This window comes from Theropithecus gelada, chromosome 1 (assembly GCF_003255815.1).
Source record: "Theropithecus gelada isolate Dixy chromosome 1, Tgel_1.0, whole genome shotgun sequence".
In the NCBI taxonomy this organism is placed as follows: Eukaryota; Metazoa; Chordata; class Mammalia; order Primates; family Cercopithecidae; genus Theropithecus; species Theropithecus gelada.
The window spans coordinates 8271128-8288142 of NC_037668.1; the positions used below are offsets into that span (position 1 = coordinate 8271128).

General features: G+C 38.6%; 1 protein-coding gene across 2 annotated transcripts in view; it reads left to right on the forward strand.

Moving 5' to 3' along the window:
* SLC22A15 (solute carrier family 22 member 15) overlaps positions 1-9864 on the forward strand; it is an 87577-nt gene extending 77713 nt beyond the window's left edge. For both annotated transcript variants that reach the window (XM_025368379.1, XM_025368386.1), the window contains 4 exons: positions 2605-2725; positions 4271-4343; positions 6348-6536; positions 6842-9864. In XM_025368379.1, coding sequence (XP_025224164.1) covers positions 2605-2725; positions 4271-4343; positions 6348-6536; positions 6842-6931 — 473 coding nt within the window. In that variant the 3' untranslated portion in view covers positions 6932-9864. The remainder of the gene's footprint in view (positions 1-2604; positions 2726-4270; positions 4344-6347; positions 6537-6841) is intronic.
* The last annotated feature ends 7151 nt before the right edge of the window (positions 9865-17015 follow it).

Sequence of the window (17015 nt, forward strand, 5' to 3'; positions counted from 1 at the left end):
AGCAGCCACACAGGCAGAAGTCCCAAAAAGAATAAGAAATAATTTTCTCATAATCAAACGTGTCTGAAATGGACATGGGCTATCTTGAGGAAAAAGTGAATTTCCCTGGTTTAAGTGGCAACTGCAGACCCCGTTGGCAGGCACATATGAGAGAAGTTTTAAGCATCAGATGGGGCGTTGGACTAACGCACGCATTCTGTGGACATGTACCTGGAGCCAGGCTTCCCAAATGGGCTACAGCTAGAGCTATCCTGACCCTGTCATGGAAAACTTCATCTAGCTTTGGATCTTGTGGATATTAAGAAGATAGACTTTCTGTGACACACCCTTGGAATCCAGATTTCAAGGATGGCAGTTCTTTAGCCTGTTGTTAAAGATGTGTAGTGCCTCCATACAGTTCTGAAAGATGCCATTCTGTATGGGTTGAAAACAGTCCCAGAGATCATTTACAATCAAGCAAATGTGCATATTTCTGTTTGGTTCAATGCTATCCAATAGCTTTTCCCAACTCATTCTGTTTTCTGGAAAATAATTGATGAATTTAATTTGCCCTTATTATTGGTTTAAGTGAAAATGTTGTTAGATCTCAAAAGTTGAGAAACGTATATCAGGGTAAATACTGAAAGACATGATTCTTTATCAGAAGCACCTTGTGGCTTAAAAATACATATCCAGGACTTAGAAGAGCTAACATCTTCTTCCAAACAACCTAGTAGAAGAGTTCGAGAAAGCTGCCCCAAAAGGTGGAGTTTGGCAGAGTCTGGACTACTCTGTTCAGGGCATACTCTTTAAAGAAGATGATTTTATAGTTAAGCAGGGAAGGTGAAACTTATTTTTTGGACTGGGGCATATCTATGCCTCCCTCCTCTCAAGTTGAGAGACCATGAACACAGGTTCTATTCACTAAATTAATCCCTCTTGTAGTCCTTCCATGTATTAATTCAGCAGATATTTAGTGAGCACCAGTGTACATAGTGCTATGGGAGGTGCAGTTAGGAACACAAATATAAGGAAGATACCAACTTGGGTCTGAAAGAACTCGAAATCCCAATATGGACAGGCAAAATGGAAAAGTAAGCAGCCACAAGGCAGTGTCTGAGGCACACCAGTTGAATGAATTGGAAAGTAGGGGCAATGGAGGTCAAATGAAAGAAAGCATATTTCATTTCAGCTGTTTAGGGGAAGAGTGGTTTCTGTGAGCCATACATTCCTAAGGAAGGAACGAGAGTGTTCTCTCTGGCAGAAATGTCAAGGAGAATGAGACGCAATTACATTTGGTGATGAGGACATTGCTGCTGACCTTCAAGAGTAGGAATTTCAGGAGAGGATGGTATTGGAAGCCACATTGTAAGTTGCCGGGGCAGGTGCATTGGAGGAAGTGGAGTGGTGGTCACTCACTGGGACGTTTGATAGGGAACGGTAGGAAGTACAACAGAGTCAATGAGAACTTTTTTGCCTCATAAGGAGTAAATTGTTATTTTGAAGGTAGAGGCAAATGATTCTTGAAGGGGAGAGGTTAAACTTTTATTTAAAAAAATCATTAAATTGTAGAATCCCAGAAAGTATAATGTTAATAAAGGAAAAAAACATAAGATAATTGTTAGCATTTTTGGTAAAGAAATGAACTGACATAAAATACATTTTTTGCATTTTAAATAAAAGCATTACATTAAGAAACTAAAATATTACTATTGATTAGTAATTAAAGTGAGAAGTTGAGGAGTAAAAGTAATTTCATATTTAGATTCTTGTTATTTACAGAACATTGGTCGGGCGTAGTGGCTTACACCTGTAATCCTAGCACTTTGGAAGACCAAGGCAGGTGGATCACCTGAGGTCAGGAGGTCAAGACCAGCCTGGCCAACATGGTGAAACACTGTCTCTACTAAAAATATAAAAATTAGCTGTGCGTAGTGGCGGTTGCCTGTAATTCCAGCTACTCAGGAGGCTGAGGCAGGAGAATCGCTTGAGCCTAGGAGGTGGAGGTTGCAGTGAGCAGAGATGGCGCCATGGCACTCCAGCCTGGGAGACAAGAGCAAGACTCTGTCTCAAAAAAAAGAAAGAAAGAACATTAATGTCTTTGATCTTCTGATAGTAATTGAAAGGCATTGTTCCTTACCTTCTCAGTGAAACACTAGGGGATACAAACTGCATGTAAGAGCTTTTCTGGAGCTGACCTCTGTCTCATGTATTTATCAGGGCTTGTTGTGCAGACCACTGTTTTACATCATTGATTATGTGAGTAAGAGGGAAGAAAGGAGAGTCAAGTTACACCCTTGGAAGATGAAACTTATAATTTCCGTGAAGCTTACTTTATGACAGTACAGAAGTTTTCAGGGTACTCTGTCATTCAGGAGTGAGTGAAAGTTTATCACACTTAATGACACCAGTATGTAAGTTTTCAAGGGTAGAGCCAAAACACTGAAAAAAATAGTTGTGTGTGTTTGTGTGATTACTAAACCTTCTGAATGTGTATGTGGTTACACTACCTCTTTGCTCTTTGAGATCAACATGAATGCCGCCCGCTCCATCAAAATGAAATGTGCCATTTAGAGGAATTATTTTAACTGTGGGTCTCACAGGCATTGCTCTTGTCCTCCTCAGACACAGGCGTGTTTGCAGTGGTGAACAGCCATTCCTTGTCCTTGCTGGGGAAGCTGACCATCAGTGCTGCCTTTAACATTGTTTATATCTACACCTCTGAGCTTTACCCTACAGTCATCAGGTATGTGTCTCACACAGCCTCATTCTTCACACATTCTACACTTTGTCATCCATTCTTGCATCAACAGAGGTGTGGTACTCATTTCATCTGCTTCTGGAGTTAGTGTGGGGCAGCAGTAATTCAGCAAGCAGTTTAGGCTAAGAGCCTGCCTTTGCAGACTGCTCTCTGCCTGCTCTGCTAGGAAAATGTCACTTTATGGTAGACTGAATTCCTTCGTGTAAGTTGTAAGAGAAGTACTGTATGCTAGGCATATTCTATCACCCAAACAGTGCGCAGATGCTGTTATTCTTTTGGTGAATTTTATTTATTCAGTCACTCATCCTGTATCACACATCACAGACAAGGGGACAAGCTCCCTATTCTCACAGAGCCTCCATTTTAACACAAAATAGACACATTTTTAAATGATAATTTCATATAGTAACAAGTGAATATCAGAGTTAAACAGCAATTGTTAAAGCTGGGTTCTTAGTGAATAGGATGTGTTTATATTGAAAAGGATAAATATCCAGCCTAAATTTTCCTTCATAAAATAAGTCTGAAAGCAAGAAACACACCCAAATTTGAAGGATGGGGGTGCAGCTGAGGCTTTGCAGAACTGCTTCTGTGGTCTGGGCAGGTATTCTCTCAGCTGGCTCTTTCTCAGTCTTTTAGAGGATCTTTCCAAACAATCCTTCTCCTTCCCTTATCCATGCAAGAAGCCTCATGGTTCTTTCTGCCTGTTAATTTAAAATTATTTTTCCCAGTAAGAGATCAGAGTGTCTGCAATTGGCTAGTAATTTCCTAGTTGGTCCTGTAACCTACTTTACGTGGCTACTGGCTATAAAACTAGCATGATGATTTTATCCAAACTGGGACAATTTTGAGAGCAAATGTGAGTATGAACTTTTCAGCTGGGATTACAGAGTGCTGTATCCCTCCACCCAAAACCATTAATTATCATTCTCTCTCCTTCCCTCTCTCCTTCCTACCTTTTTTATGCCTGCACTCACCATAAAGGTGTTCTTGGTTTCCTGACAGTACACACTTAGGCAATTTCTATTTATATACTTGACCCATTAATTGTTAATTAGTTGAGTTTAAATAAATGAGCAGCCTTTTCAGATCATAAAACCCTGGCTCTTTGTAAGAGACCTAAGGCGTAAAAACCCATGAGAACTTTTAATTTAAAAATATTCAAATGCTCTTTTCTATATCATCCTTTGTGGATCCACTGTCCACTATGGTAGTTACTAGCTTTGTGTAACTGTTTAAGTGTAAATTAATTAAAATTAAATAAATTAAACATTCAGTTCTTCATCCTTCCTGGCCGCATTTCAAGCACACAGTAGTGCATGTGTCTAGTGGCTTCCACATTGGACCGGGTAATTACAGAACATTCCTAGTATCTCAGGAATGTGTAGTAGGCAGCTCTAGAACCCACTGTTCTCTACGATCCTGTGCTTCCACTTCAGGACATGTTATTCCATGCCCACTGCTGCCCCCCAAGGGTCTCTTAATTCCCCCGCTAGAACTTACTGATGTATTTTTCCTTATGCTTTTCAGGAATGTTGGGCTTGGAACTTGTTCCATGTTCTCCCGAGTTGGTGGGATTATTGCTCCCTTCATCCCCTCACTGGTTGGTTTGTACCTTCTAGTTTTGTTTTTCTTGATTCTCTGCTTTGGAAATGCTTATGCTTTTGAGTAGAAAGAGGTGATGAAGAGATGTCATTTAAGATCAGCTGACACAAATGTGAACCTTGTCCCTTTTAGATAGTACTCCATCAGGGCAGACGGACTCTTATCGAGGATTCATTTGCCTCCAGTGGGTCTAATTTTTTGTTCATCTGAATTTGTTGGAGGGCCTGCTATTGCCAGTGTGTCCCACTCCTGTCCCCATGAAAAAGTTAGTCAACTAATAAGTATGTATGACACTTCTGCTATGTGCTGGGCTCTATGCTGAGCACTTTCTACATATCATCACATGCAGTCCTCATAGTAACCATAAAATGTAGGCATTGTTGTTACCCCTGTATTAAATATGAGAAATACTACAGACAGAGGTTAAATACCTTCCCCCAAGAACACACCTCTTGGAAAATATTAGAGGAGAAATATGTCTCGCACTGTGTCTGTTAGTATGTTTTTTGAAACTTTCCAACTATTATAGTCAAAGAAAGGGAATCAGATTAAATGACAGCCCTAAAATCCTTCATCTTAAAATGCTCAGATTCTGTGAAAGAACCCAGAGGACCCTTATGCAAGTCTCTCCTTGGTTTGATTTGTGACTTTCCCCAGCTGAGACATTTTGAAAGCAACTAGATTTGATGTGGGACTTGTTGACCTGTTCTGTAGACAACTGTTCATTACTTAGGCAGATCTCTGAAATGCCATTGTAACCTTTTCATTTTCTGAGGTGCAGTACATTTCCCTTCTCTGAGTATCTCTCTCCATGTCTCATGGTTAATTTTAGGTCACAAGACCCTTCTTGAAGGAGTCATGTTAGGTCTGTGTTTTATTCTGCAAAATATAGGTACTGTTAAAGATATCTGACTTTGGATAGCTATCCTAGAACATTATAATACCCAGCACTGTGTCTCTGTTGCTTCCTGTAAGGTTAGAAGAAGGGAAAGTGTGTGTTCCCCTTGTTTCAACAACAGGCCCACAGTGCTGGACATATGTTTGCATGTAGATGGCTAGAGATGAGAGATTCTCCTCCTCCCTCTTCCTCCTCATCCCCATCTTCTGCTTGGTTCTCTCCATCTCTCCCTTCTCCTCCCCTTTCTCCCTTTTCCACCTCCTCCATTATCTCTTCACTTTAAAAAATCAGGAAAAAATTGCCTGAGGGGAAATCCTAATTAGTAGTGAACCTACCCACAGAATTTGGAAGCCTAAACCAGAAGATCATAAAGCTTAGCTAGAATTCTAGAATGTTGATCAGCTCAGAAAAGCCCCAGAGAAGCACCCTGGAAGCAACTGTTTTTCATGTTTTCTTTGAACCTGTTTGTGATGAAATGTTTCTGTTTTCCTGAGAATATGTTTTGGATCTCTGAAACAATTGCTTGTTTCACCAGTCCTCTACCATGCTCAATTTAGAAGCTTCTAAGCCATATGTATATGGTAGGGTTGGGTTTTTAAAAGAGTTTTTACACCTTTAATCCCTGGAACTCTCAGTTATGGTGTTAAGGTATATGGGATGGTTTGGCCAATTTCAGGATTGAGAACTTTAAAGTTCATCATCAGCAAGTATTTTGGGGTGCCTCTGTGCAAAGTGCGCTCACCTGGAATGGAAGCTGAACTACGAGATGTCCTGTCAACTCTGGCCATATAGGCCTGCCTGCTCAGAGGCAGCCTGACCTCTTCTCCTGCAGTACCCACCCCGGACATGAAATTGCTGCTTCTGATCCACAAACCAGTGCTGTTCTTTTATTTACTCACTCCCATATCTATATGCCTGAGGAATCATTCTCTGATTTCCCAGGACAATTCTTCATGTGGAAAGAAGTGGTTTATAGTGTAGTCTAGTGGGAGGTCATGAACTGGGTGGTAAACATGACAGTTTTTCAGTCATGAGACTGCTTGCGTTACATGCTAAGGAAACTAATGCTCTGGTTTGTTTTCATTTCACTCCCCACCTCTGCAGAAATATGTGCAATGGTCTTTACCATTCATTGTCTTCGGAGCCACTGGCCTGATCTCCGGCCTCCTGAGTTTGTTATTGCCAGAAACCGTTAACAGTCCGCTGCTCGAAACATTCTCCGACCTTCAGGTGTATTCGTATCGCAGGCTGGGAGAAGAAGCATTATCTTTACAGGCCTTGGACCCCCCACAGGTGTGATATTTTTCTTAATTATTATACCACTCGGATGGTGGCAGTTATTGAAAAAAGGAAGGTTTGCGTTAAATAGAACTGAGCAAAACTGCTGGAAAACAAAGGTGGGATCTAACAGCAGCTGATTTTCAGAGAACTAAAGATGATCGATGATTCATGAGCTTTCCTAGAATATTTTAGGGGCTATTTATTGGGGAAATAGATGTCATATAAATACATTTGTCAGTTGAATAGCTAGATGGTAGTTTCCGTTTCAGAAATGTCATGACATCATTTCCCTGCCCTTTTCTTCTCTCCTGTTTCAGTGTGTGGACAAGGAGAGTTCTTTAGGGAGCGAGAGTGAGGAAGAGGAAGAATTTTACGATGCAGATGAAGAGACTCAGATGATCAAGTGAAGAGCCCCAGATTCCCCCTAAGAACAAAGGATCATCTTTTATGCCTCTGGCTAAGGCAGGTTCTTCCATGAATATTAAGAGAGTTGTAAAAAGAGAGGCTTGGCTTGAACGTACATAGATGGTACCCGGCGTGGACTGATGTTTTTAGGCACAGAAGTTGGAGAAGAGATTTCATGAGAGACAACATCACTGCATTGAGAGAATAGTTGTTAATTTGTTTAGAATTTAAGTTCTGCTCAGAATCATAACATCTGGCAGAACAGCCCAAACCCACATGCCAGAGTGGTAGGCTCATTTGTTTCTAGAGGTTTCATAATGTCGCTTTTCCTTCATCATGATCTAAATAAAGGCAGATATGTAAAACTTCTCACTATTTTGGTGGGGTAAGATAAGCTATCCATAAGATTTAATCTTTATACCACGTTGGACATTTGCCCCTATCAGTTGCTACTCAGGAATCTTCTGGTACAGGTTAACATCAGCATTTTAATTTTGTGTCCAGGAAAAAGCACCCAGAGGTCATCTATGTGTCCCGAGACCCTCCAGCTTTTTCTCAGTTGATGAAATAAGAGTCCTCAGCTTGGTTCCCAGCGTGCTGGTTGACTTGGGCTCCTCATGCCTTGAGTCCCACAGATGATTCATTAGGAAAAGCCAGATGTACCAAAGCGGTTTACTCAGAGTCAGGAGTGTAGCTCTGGCTGCCTATCAGCTCCCCTGGATACTACAGTGTGTGATTTCTTCCTTTCCCACTAATATGCACATCCAGAAAAATTTCCATCTGAGATTCTAGTACTTCAAAATCATGCATAGTAAATGAGAAAGCCTTAAGTAGAGGGCAGTTAAACAGTGACATGTTGAGCACCTGGAGGGGAAAAAAGGTGCAGTTTTTAATAATGGAGAAAATGAAATTATCTTTGATAAATTTTTATTTGTTTTGCTTTCAGTATTGTACCATGAGGGATTTGGACAATATTTAAGAACTTGTCCTAGATCAGCCCCGACCTGTTTAATCAGAATGGAAGGTTCAGTAATTTCACAGGAAATGTTGGTTTTTCATTAAGTGCTACCAACTTTCAAGTGAATGTTACATTTGATTTCCTAAAATCATGTCTTGAAAACATGTTTTCCCATGAAACGTGAATACTATCTCAAATAGGAATATAAACCTAGAGTCAACAAGCTTAGGTAGCACTGATTTAGGTCACTTTCCCAATGAGGAAAATTTCTGTGTTTTCAGAATTTCCATTTCTACTAACCTCTTGGAGAAAAAGAAATTGAATTAGAGGTAAATAGAAGACGTCACTGTGGCTGCTTCTGGAAGTGCTGGAAGCATCACCCCAATTGGCTCCAAATACTGTCATGTTTTCTTGCACATTGACTTCTGGTTTCCACTGTATCAGTATGTACCTTTGTAATTGTTATTTTTATGTCTTTTATGCCCTTGATTATTAGTTGGGCTCTTCATAAACAGAGGCCATCTCTACTACTGTTTATTTTTCTCTGCTGTGCCCAGAACATTGGCCTAGACACAGTAAGACCTAGTAAATATTACTGTTTCTAGCCATCAGGGAGATTGCGGAACTCCTCCCAGTATAACTTTTGCAAACTCCAGGCAAATCTGACCCAAACTCCCAAATTGTCAAATCCTGCTTCACTTTCTCTGGAAAATAGACACCTTCTCAACATCAGAATAGGAAGAGAGGAAGAACTTACAAGGACATTTAAACGTTCTTCTTAAATGGTGGTTGGGCATTTAAAACACTGAACTAACATATACATAATTTTTGATTAGTTGGCGCTTTCTTTGTATTATAAGAGTAATATATCTCATTACAGAAAATTTGGAAACTAGAAATTAAAAAATGTATCACCCATATGTCCAACATTGAGAGAAAACCAGTATTACGGCTTTGTTCCATTTGAAGATCAATTGGGAGTGCATCTCTCTATTGGCACTGGGTTCGATTGCCTCTGGCTAATAGAGTTCAATTAGTTCTATCCCTGGGTTTCCTTTCTTAGCTGTGGGGTGAAAGGTAGGAGGGAGAGATCTACAATTTGAATACGTGTTACTTAATAAGGCTCAGCTGGCCATCAGTTCCTTATGTCAGATGTGTCATTAAATTTTTTTTCTAGATGGTCCTTGAGCAAAACTTAGTAATTACCTTTTTTTATTTCCACTGCCTTTATAAAATCAAAATTTCCTCCTTTTGATAATAACTGTTGAATACTATTGATGTAGAGAATGTGTACATGTGTATATTTGCATTGATTAAATTATTGGAAAACTTTTCATTGATAGGTAATGTATTTTGATTGTGCAGATGGTTTGTAAAAAGTATCCTTTTTTTATTCTATTCAAAATTAAATTTTTTTCTCCTAAAATAAAGCAAGAAAAGTAAATGTAAGATATATAAGAAACCCCAGAGTTTCCAGGGTGAAAGTTCTCATTAGCAGCTTGTTCAAAACATTTACATCACACAGATATTTTGAAAGGAACCATGTTGAAATTTTCTGAGTTTATGAGTTATAACCACAGCCCAGTAAAACCAATACTTGTTATTTGGCTACTTCCAAGCAATGCAGATATTCTTTAGTATTTAAAAATGAGCAAATAAACAAAATGAGGCAAATAAATGAAGAAAATGAGTTTCTGAGGCACTGCTTAAGTGACCATAAATCAGACACATATTTTTATGGTGGGCAAATTGATGAAGATACTTTTAGTAGGCGATTTATATTCATAACAAATACATATTGAAATAATGTCACTACTGTATCAGAATTAAGAAACAGCCTCGCATTAGGACTTCTCCGTACAAATTCTTTATCATTGGTTCTTAAATTGGAAAAGTACCTATAAATGATTACATTTTTTAACTAAATAAAATGCAGATATTTTGGCTTCTTGTGAATTTAATAAAGAATCATAAAACATAGGCCTTTTTTTTGTTCTCCCAGAATGTCTCAAAAGCTACAGTAGTAGCTTTGACAAGTTGGGCAAATGCAGAACCTGCTAATGAGTTAAGTAATATGTGGACAGGGGTTGTAGCAAAGTTGTAGACTGATGGACACAAAAGTTAACTATCCAAATACTTCTAGAATGAGGAAAATGCAAAGACAGTGCATTGTGGAAAATCCATCAATGTAGAATATCAAAGGAGAAAGAGCTTATGATTACCTCAATAGAAAAATAAACATTATTTGACAACATTCAACATACATTCAAAATAAAAGCTATTAGTAGAGTAGGAATAAAAGGATGCTTCCTTAATAAAATAAGAGATACTATAGTAGATATGGTAAATTGGCACACAGCATCTCTTCACCTTCCTGGTACCTTGGCCTTTAGCCTTTTTTTTTTTTATCATAACCCACAGTAAGAAATGTGTTTTATATATTCATCCTGTCATACTTCCCCACTTACAAATATATATGTACATATAAAATATCTATGAATCATAAAAATGTGTATATTTTATGCAATAATACTTAATCTTGCTAGGTACACTAATAACTTATGTTCTATTTCACTTTTTAAAATGCCATTTATGACTCAATAAATGGATATCATGACCCGCTAATAGGTTCCAACCCATAGTTTGAAATCCACTGTTCTACTCTATCTTCTTGTACTACAGAAGCTTTGAAGCTAAAATGTACATTTTCTGAATTTCTTGCAGATAAGTTTACCCCTTGCAGCCAGGTGAAGTTTTGTTTCCTTCAATCAGATACAAATGGAACTTGGAAGGTAGAAGCAAGGTGGAGGCCATACTTTTGATGAGTCTGCATTTTTCTTCACAGTGGTAGAGCCATTTGGTTTTTTTGAGGCAGTATCAGCCAGAGATGTTGTCAGTTGAGCAATAAGATCTTAAGATGTTTTGATAAACCTGGAGTAATACTTCTAGTATTCAAATGGAAAAGCAAAGATCCAAAAATATTCAAGACAACTCTGATAAAGAAGAGCACACAGAAGATACTTGACTTTCTAGATATAAAAACTTACGAATCTGTATTGTTGGTCAGCAGTAGACAAATAGATCAATAGAACATAACAGAGATTTGTTAAAGATAGCGTGACACATTAGAGGAAAAAGTGAACAATTATTGATACTAAGTCTTCTCACCATAATAAAAATAAATTCCAAATAGATTGAAGGCCTCAATGAAAAACAGCAAAACTTTAAAACTATTTGAAAGTTATAGAATATTCTTATGACCTTGGAAAATGGATAGATTTATCAGACAAGAACTAAAAATCATAAATTATTTTTTAATCGATATATGTGACTTGATCTAAATTTAAAACTTGTTTCTATATGACTGAACATTCTACAGAGTTAAAAGGAAAGCAGCCTGGGTGCAGTGGCGCATGCCTGTAATCCCAGCACTTTGGGAGGCCAAGGTGGGCGAATCACCTGAGGCCAGGAGTTCAAGACCAGCCTGGCTAACATGGTGAAACCCCATCTCCACTAAAATACAAAATAAAGTTAGCCAGGCATGGTGACATGTACCTATAATCCTAGCTACTCAAGAGGCTGAGGCCAGAGAATCGCTTCAACCCGGACGGGGAGGTTGCAGTGAGCCAAGATCACGCTGCTGCACTATAGCCTGGGCAACAAAGCAAGACTCCAACTTAAAAAAAAAAAGAAAGCAATAGATTAGGGCAACATTTATAAGCAATAAGGATTAATATCCAGACTATATGAAGAATTACTGCAAATCAGAGATAAAAGCAATAAAGTTTACAAAAACTATGATTAGGCAATTTATAATTCATAGATGAAAAGATGCTCAACCTCACTACAGGATCAGGGAACTGCAAACTGAAACTACATGAAGATATCTTTAAAAATCCATTAGACTGGGAAAATAAGAGTCAGAATATCAAATGTTGAAGCTATGAAGAAAAGGAATTTAGTGACATCCTGATAGAAGCATAAATTTATTCATCAACTAGGTTGTCAGCGAGTGAGGATGAAAATGTACGTAGTCTAGGATTCAGAAATTCTTCTTCTATGTATATCTCATGGAAGAGTGTTTTCAGAAATTTTTACTATAACCCACTGTAAAAAAAAGTTTTATACTGTGACACACAGTACACACACCTGCATACATACCCATATATGTGTGTGTATATATATACACACACACACATAGATATATAATTGAAATGGTGTTATAAAACAATACCTACTACCCTTAATATCTGCACTGCATTATATTTTGTTTTATTTCATTTCATAAAGAACACTAGTGAAGACACACTAAAATGATTTCACAGTTTTGAATGGATCAGAACATACAGTTGGAAAAAGTGAAACATACTACCCTTAATATTTGCCTTGGTACTTGCCTGATATACATGTGTACAAGACATTTGTATAGAATGTTCATTGCAGCATTATTAGTTGTAATAAAACAATGGAGGTAAATACCTTCAGTAGGGAAATGTATATATATAATTTCATATGCATAGGACGAAGTAAAAACATAGTTCTATGATTGAGGTGATTGGATCTCAATAATGTTGAACAAAGTGTTGGCAAATTTTTACTGGATCAAAGTCCTTTCATGTTTAAATTTTCCAGTGAATGATTGGAGTACTTGCTAATTAAAGGGATTTAAATGCTTTTCATGTCATACTTTAAAGTGAAGACTATTGATATTCTGTTACAAAAATATAGAAATCTCTTAATCCCCCCCAGATGAAGAATTATCCCTTTTCCCCATGGAGAAAGTCTATAAACTTGCCCACCTGCAAGTCTCAATTTCCCTTCAAAAAGAGCTTTGCATTTGTGGAAACATTTAGACAACTTTTCAGCCAAGACTCTCGAGCTATCTTATGAAGCTTAGAAAAGATTACATATTTATTAAAAAATGTGAAGGGCAGATGTAGCTAAATTAGTATTAAAAGAACTTCAGTCTAGACCCTGAAGAACAATTGATTTTGAATAGAATTGATTGAACAGGTGCTTTGCTTCAAAATATAACTTTAAGAAATGGAATGAAGGCCGGGCGCGGTGGCTCAAGCCTGTAATCCCAGCACTTTGGGAGGCCGAGGCGGGCGGATCACGAGGTCAGGAGATCGAGACCATCCTGGCTAACATGGTGAAACCCCGTCTCTACTAAAAATACGAAAAAAACTAGCCGGGCGTGGTGGCGGGCGCCTGTAGTCCCAGCTACTCGGAGGCTGAGGCAGGAGAATGGCCTGAACCTGGGAGGCGGAGCTTGCAGTGAGCCGAGATCGCGCCACTGCACTCCAGCCTGGGTGACACAGCGCGAGACTCCGTCTCAAAAAAAAAAAAAAAAAAAAAAAGAAATGGAATGAAATGATGGTGTATGAATGTAAAAGCACACAGTCAACTTGGAGGACTTTAATTAATGAGTGATTTAGCAGTATGTGTGCAGAGCTTCTAGAAACCATGGAAGATAAAGCATTATGCAAAAGGAAGCCATTAATAGAGTCTGTAAAGGTGAGCCTTGTGGAGCACAGCACTACAGGAGGAGTGGATCCAGAGGGGCAGAGGCAAACAAGATATTCGCTCACCGCTGGGAGACCCATAAAAACTGGTGAATATCTGTCACATCAGATGATTACGGCTTTAGAAGCATTCAAGCTAAGCAGTTCTTGGTGGTGATAATACAACAGATTAATTTGCTTCCTGGAGTCACTTTTATTCTTATAGTTGTATGTCACCACGTCAATGTAAAAGAAGAAGGACTTGGCCAGGCGCGGTGGCTCACGCCTGTAATCCCAGCACTTTGGGAGGCTGAGGCGGGTGGATCACAAGGTCAGGAGATCGAGACCATCCTGGCTAACACGGTGAAACCCCGTCTCCATTAAAAATACAAAAAAAAAAAAAATTAGCCAGGCATGGTGGCGGGCGCCTATAGTCCCAGCTACTCGGGAGGCTGAGGCAGGAGAATGGCTTGAACCTGGGAGGCAGAGCTTGCAGTGAGCTGAGATCGCATCACTGCACTCCAGCCTGGGCGATAGAGCAAGACTCCATCTCAAAAAAAAAAAAAAAAAAAGAAGGACTACAACATGCCTTACACTGTCTACAACTAGGATGTGATTTGCCAAACAACTCCCTTTGCCCTCTAATGCTTTCAGTGGGTACTGAATGACCTGAGGACTACATCAAATACTACATCTCACCACACTGGTGATTCTTTTTGAGGAAAACAAAGATCAACTATGATCAGCAGATGCCTTAAGGCCTCACACTTACACACACACCACCCCATTTCCTTGATAATATAAAATAGCAAAACAGTGACCTGAAATGAATTGTAATATCTATAATATGCCTGTCTCTGATGCAGCATGGTTAGACTGGAAAACTTAATTCTGAAGTTGACAGGGAAGAAAATTGGCAAAGGCAGCAATTTACTTTCAAATAATATTCTTTCCAAATTATTTGTTGTAATTAATTTTTCCATGATAGTCTCCTCTGAGCGGATACTATAACCAAGGAAGAGCAAGAAAATGAAGAGTATTTTGCTTTTACAGGAAGAGTGGCAGCCAGAAAGACCAGTGGTTAGGAAATGCCAATCAAACCAACTTTTCTTTAAAAAATACTCCCAAAGGCCTTCTTAGTTTTCATAAGTAATGGGGTCTTGCATTGGTTTTCTATTGATGCTATAACAAATTACCACAAACTTAGTGGCTTTGGACAAGATGAATTTATTTTATGACAGCTCTGAAGTCAGACTACGAAATGAGTCCTAAGGGGCCTGAATGAAGATGTCAGCAGAGCTGGTTTCTGGATTCCTTTTCTGCAATAAAAGGTAACATCCACAGGTCCTGGGGATTTAAATATGGATAGCTTTGGGGGAGAACATTATTCAGCCTGTCACAGGTGTCTTAAAGTGTGTGTCAAAAGATCCTAGGTAGACAAGATCTGGTAGAGTCATCAGTGTATGTTATTAATTTAATGAATAATTCAGTCATCACCTGGAGAAGCCAGACAGAAATCATGGGTAGCAGCTCCAAATCTCCATTTATTGTTGATCTTTTCTAACTATTTAACTAAGCCTGAGGTCTCCCACTGAGACATTTTGTCACTTGTTGTTTGAAAGAATACCCTGCTTACAAAATAATTTAAAACTCATAAGTCTTTGTTTTTGAGTTTCATTTGTTGCTGTATCTTAACAGTTTTTTTAGCAGTTATCAAAATCAGCCAATCACTTCTGTTATTACTTATACTTTTGTTATGTTCTCTGTAATCAACGTATACTTTTCCATCAAACTCTTTGTTTTGTTTGTTTTGAGACAGGGTCTCGCTCTGTTGCCCAGGCTGGAGTACAGTGGCGTGACCCTGGCTCACTGCAACCTCCGCCTCCCAGGCTCAAGTGATCCTTCTGCCTCAACCTCCCAAGCAGCTGGAACTGAAAGCATGCATCACCATGCAGGGCTAATTTTTTTGTAGAGGTGAGGTTTTGCCATGTTGCCCAGGCTGGTCTTGAACTCCTGAGCTCAAGCGATCTTCCAGCCTCAGCCTCCCAAAGTACTGAGATTACAGGTGTGAGCTATCACCCCCAGCCTTCCATGAAAGTCTTATTGTGTCATTTAATAAATGATTATGTCTTCCCTACTAAGCCATAAGCTCTACAAAAACAGAGTACATGTCTTTCTTTTTTCCAACCCATAGCACTGGGCCTAGTGTGTCATGGGCATTCAGATTACTCTTTCATATGAGCTCTATTGTTACATTGAACTCAAAGGCAAGCAGGGACCATATCTTATTCATCTTATTTACCCTAAAAACTAGCATGGTATCTGGGACACAGTAGTCACTTACTACATTTCTGAATGAATGGATGCCCAGACACAAGGCAGTCATGATTAGTTTAGTCTATTCAGTAATGTACTCAAGAGGGATACTCTTCCCCAAAATCAATTTGAGAAAAGGACTTTTGATTATTTATGTCTGAGAAAGCCGTGTATAGATACTAGAAAAACCTTCATTTCACCTTAACCTTCTCATTATCTAATCTCACCATTTTGTGTAAAGTTGTAGTTAGGATGAGAATACATTTAAGAGAGCACTGATCCCTTTTTTATAGGGTTAAAGATGTCTACCTTGAGAAAGGAGGTAGGCAAAGAAAGATTAATTAAATAATAATCTTGTCCATGTACCTATAGACTTATTACTATAGTACCGTTCATCCTACTAATTTGTAGAATGAATGGATTTGGTGATTTTAAAAAATTGAGATATCTCCCTGTCTCAATAGAGAGGCAGTCTATCCTATGATGGTATTCTTTGGACAAATTTTTGACATAGTCACCAATATTGTAGTCTTCAGGTCTTTTAAAATAATTCATCTAACGGAAACACCATATAAAAGGTTGAGAAATGATGTCTATTTGGTTCTGGGCATTTGAGGATCATCAAACACATTAAGAAAAAAGTCATTAGGTGTTTGATCAATGTTTAGGTTTTTCTGTTTGCTAGATAACTCAGAAGGTGGCTCTCATATGTTGACTAAATATAGGTTACCTTTGATTTGTCAGAGGAATGCTTTGCTGGAGGAATGCATAAATAGCTGAAAACGACAGAGAGTAAAGCCTAAGGGGAAAGTTTGACAGGCTGGTTGTATTTATGTATTCATCCTGCCACATCCTCGAAAAAGGTATTTATTGTTAAGTAGGTTCCAAAACATCTTCAAGACCAGAAAATGCCTTGGATGCCACTGGGCTGTTGAATTCCTTATTGATTGATTTACTAATGTCATCATGAAACAATTTATGATCTTCCCAATCCAGTACCCAGGAGAGGGAAGGGCTTGATAAGGATTTAGCTGATAAGGAGGAGAGGAATTGCAAGATTGAAGACCCAGAGCAGCAGCAAAGAATTTTGAAAAAGAAATTTCACTAAAGAGTAAAGTTAGTGTTATTTTGGTTATGTGGAATATTAGAGTGAATTAAGTAGAAGAATAAAATCACTAATAAAATTAAAATCACACCATTGAGAAACAGATGCTAACCTAGACTTTGTATATCTTCAATTTCCTTTCAAGCATTTCAAACCTCCACAAGTAGCTACAAATTTATCCTTAGATAGATGTGCACAAAAGG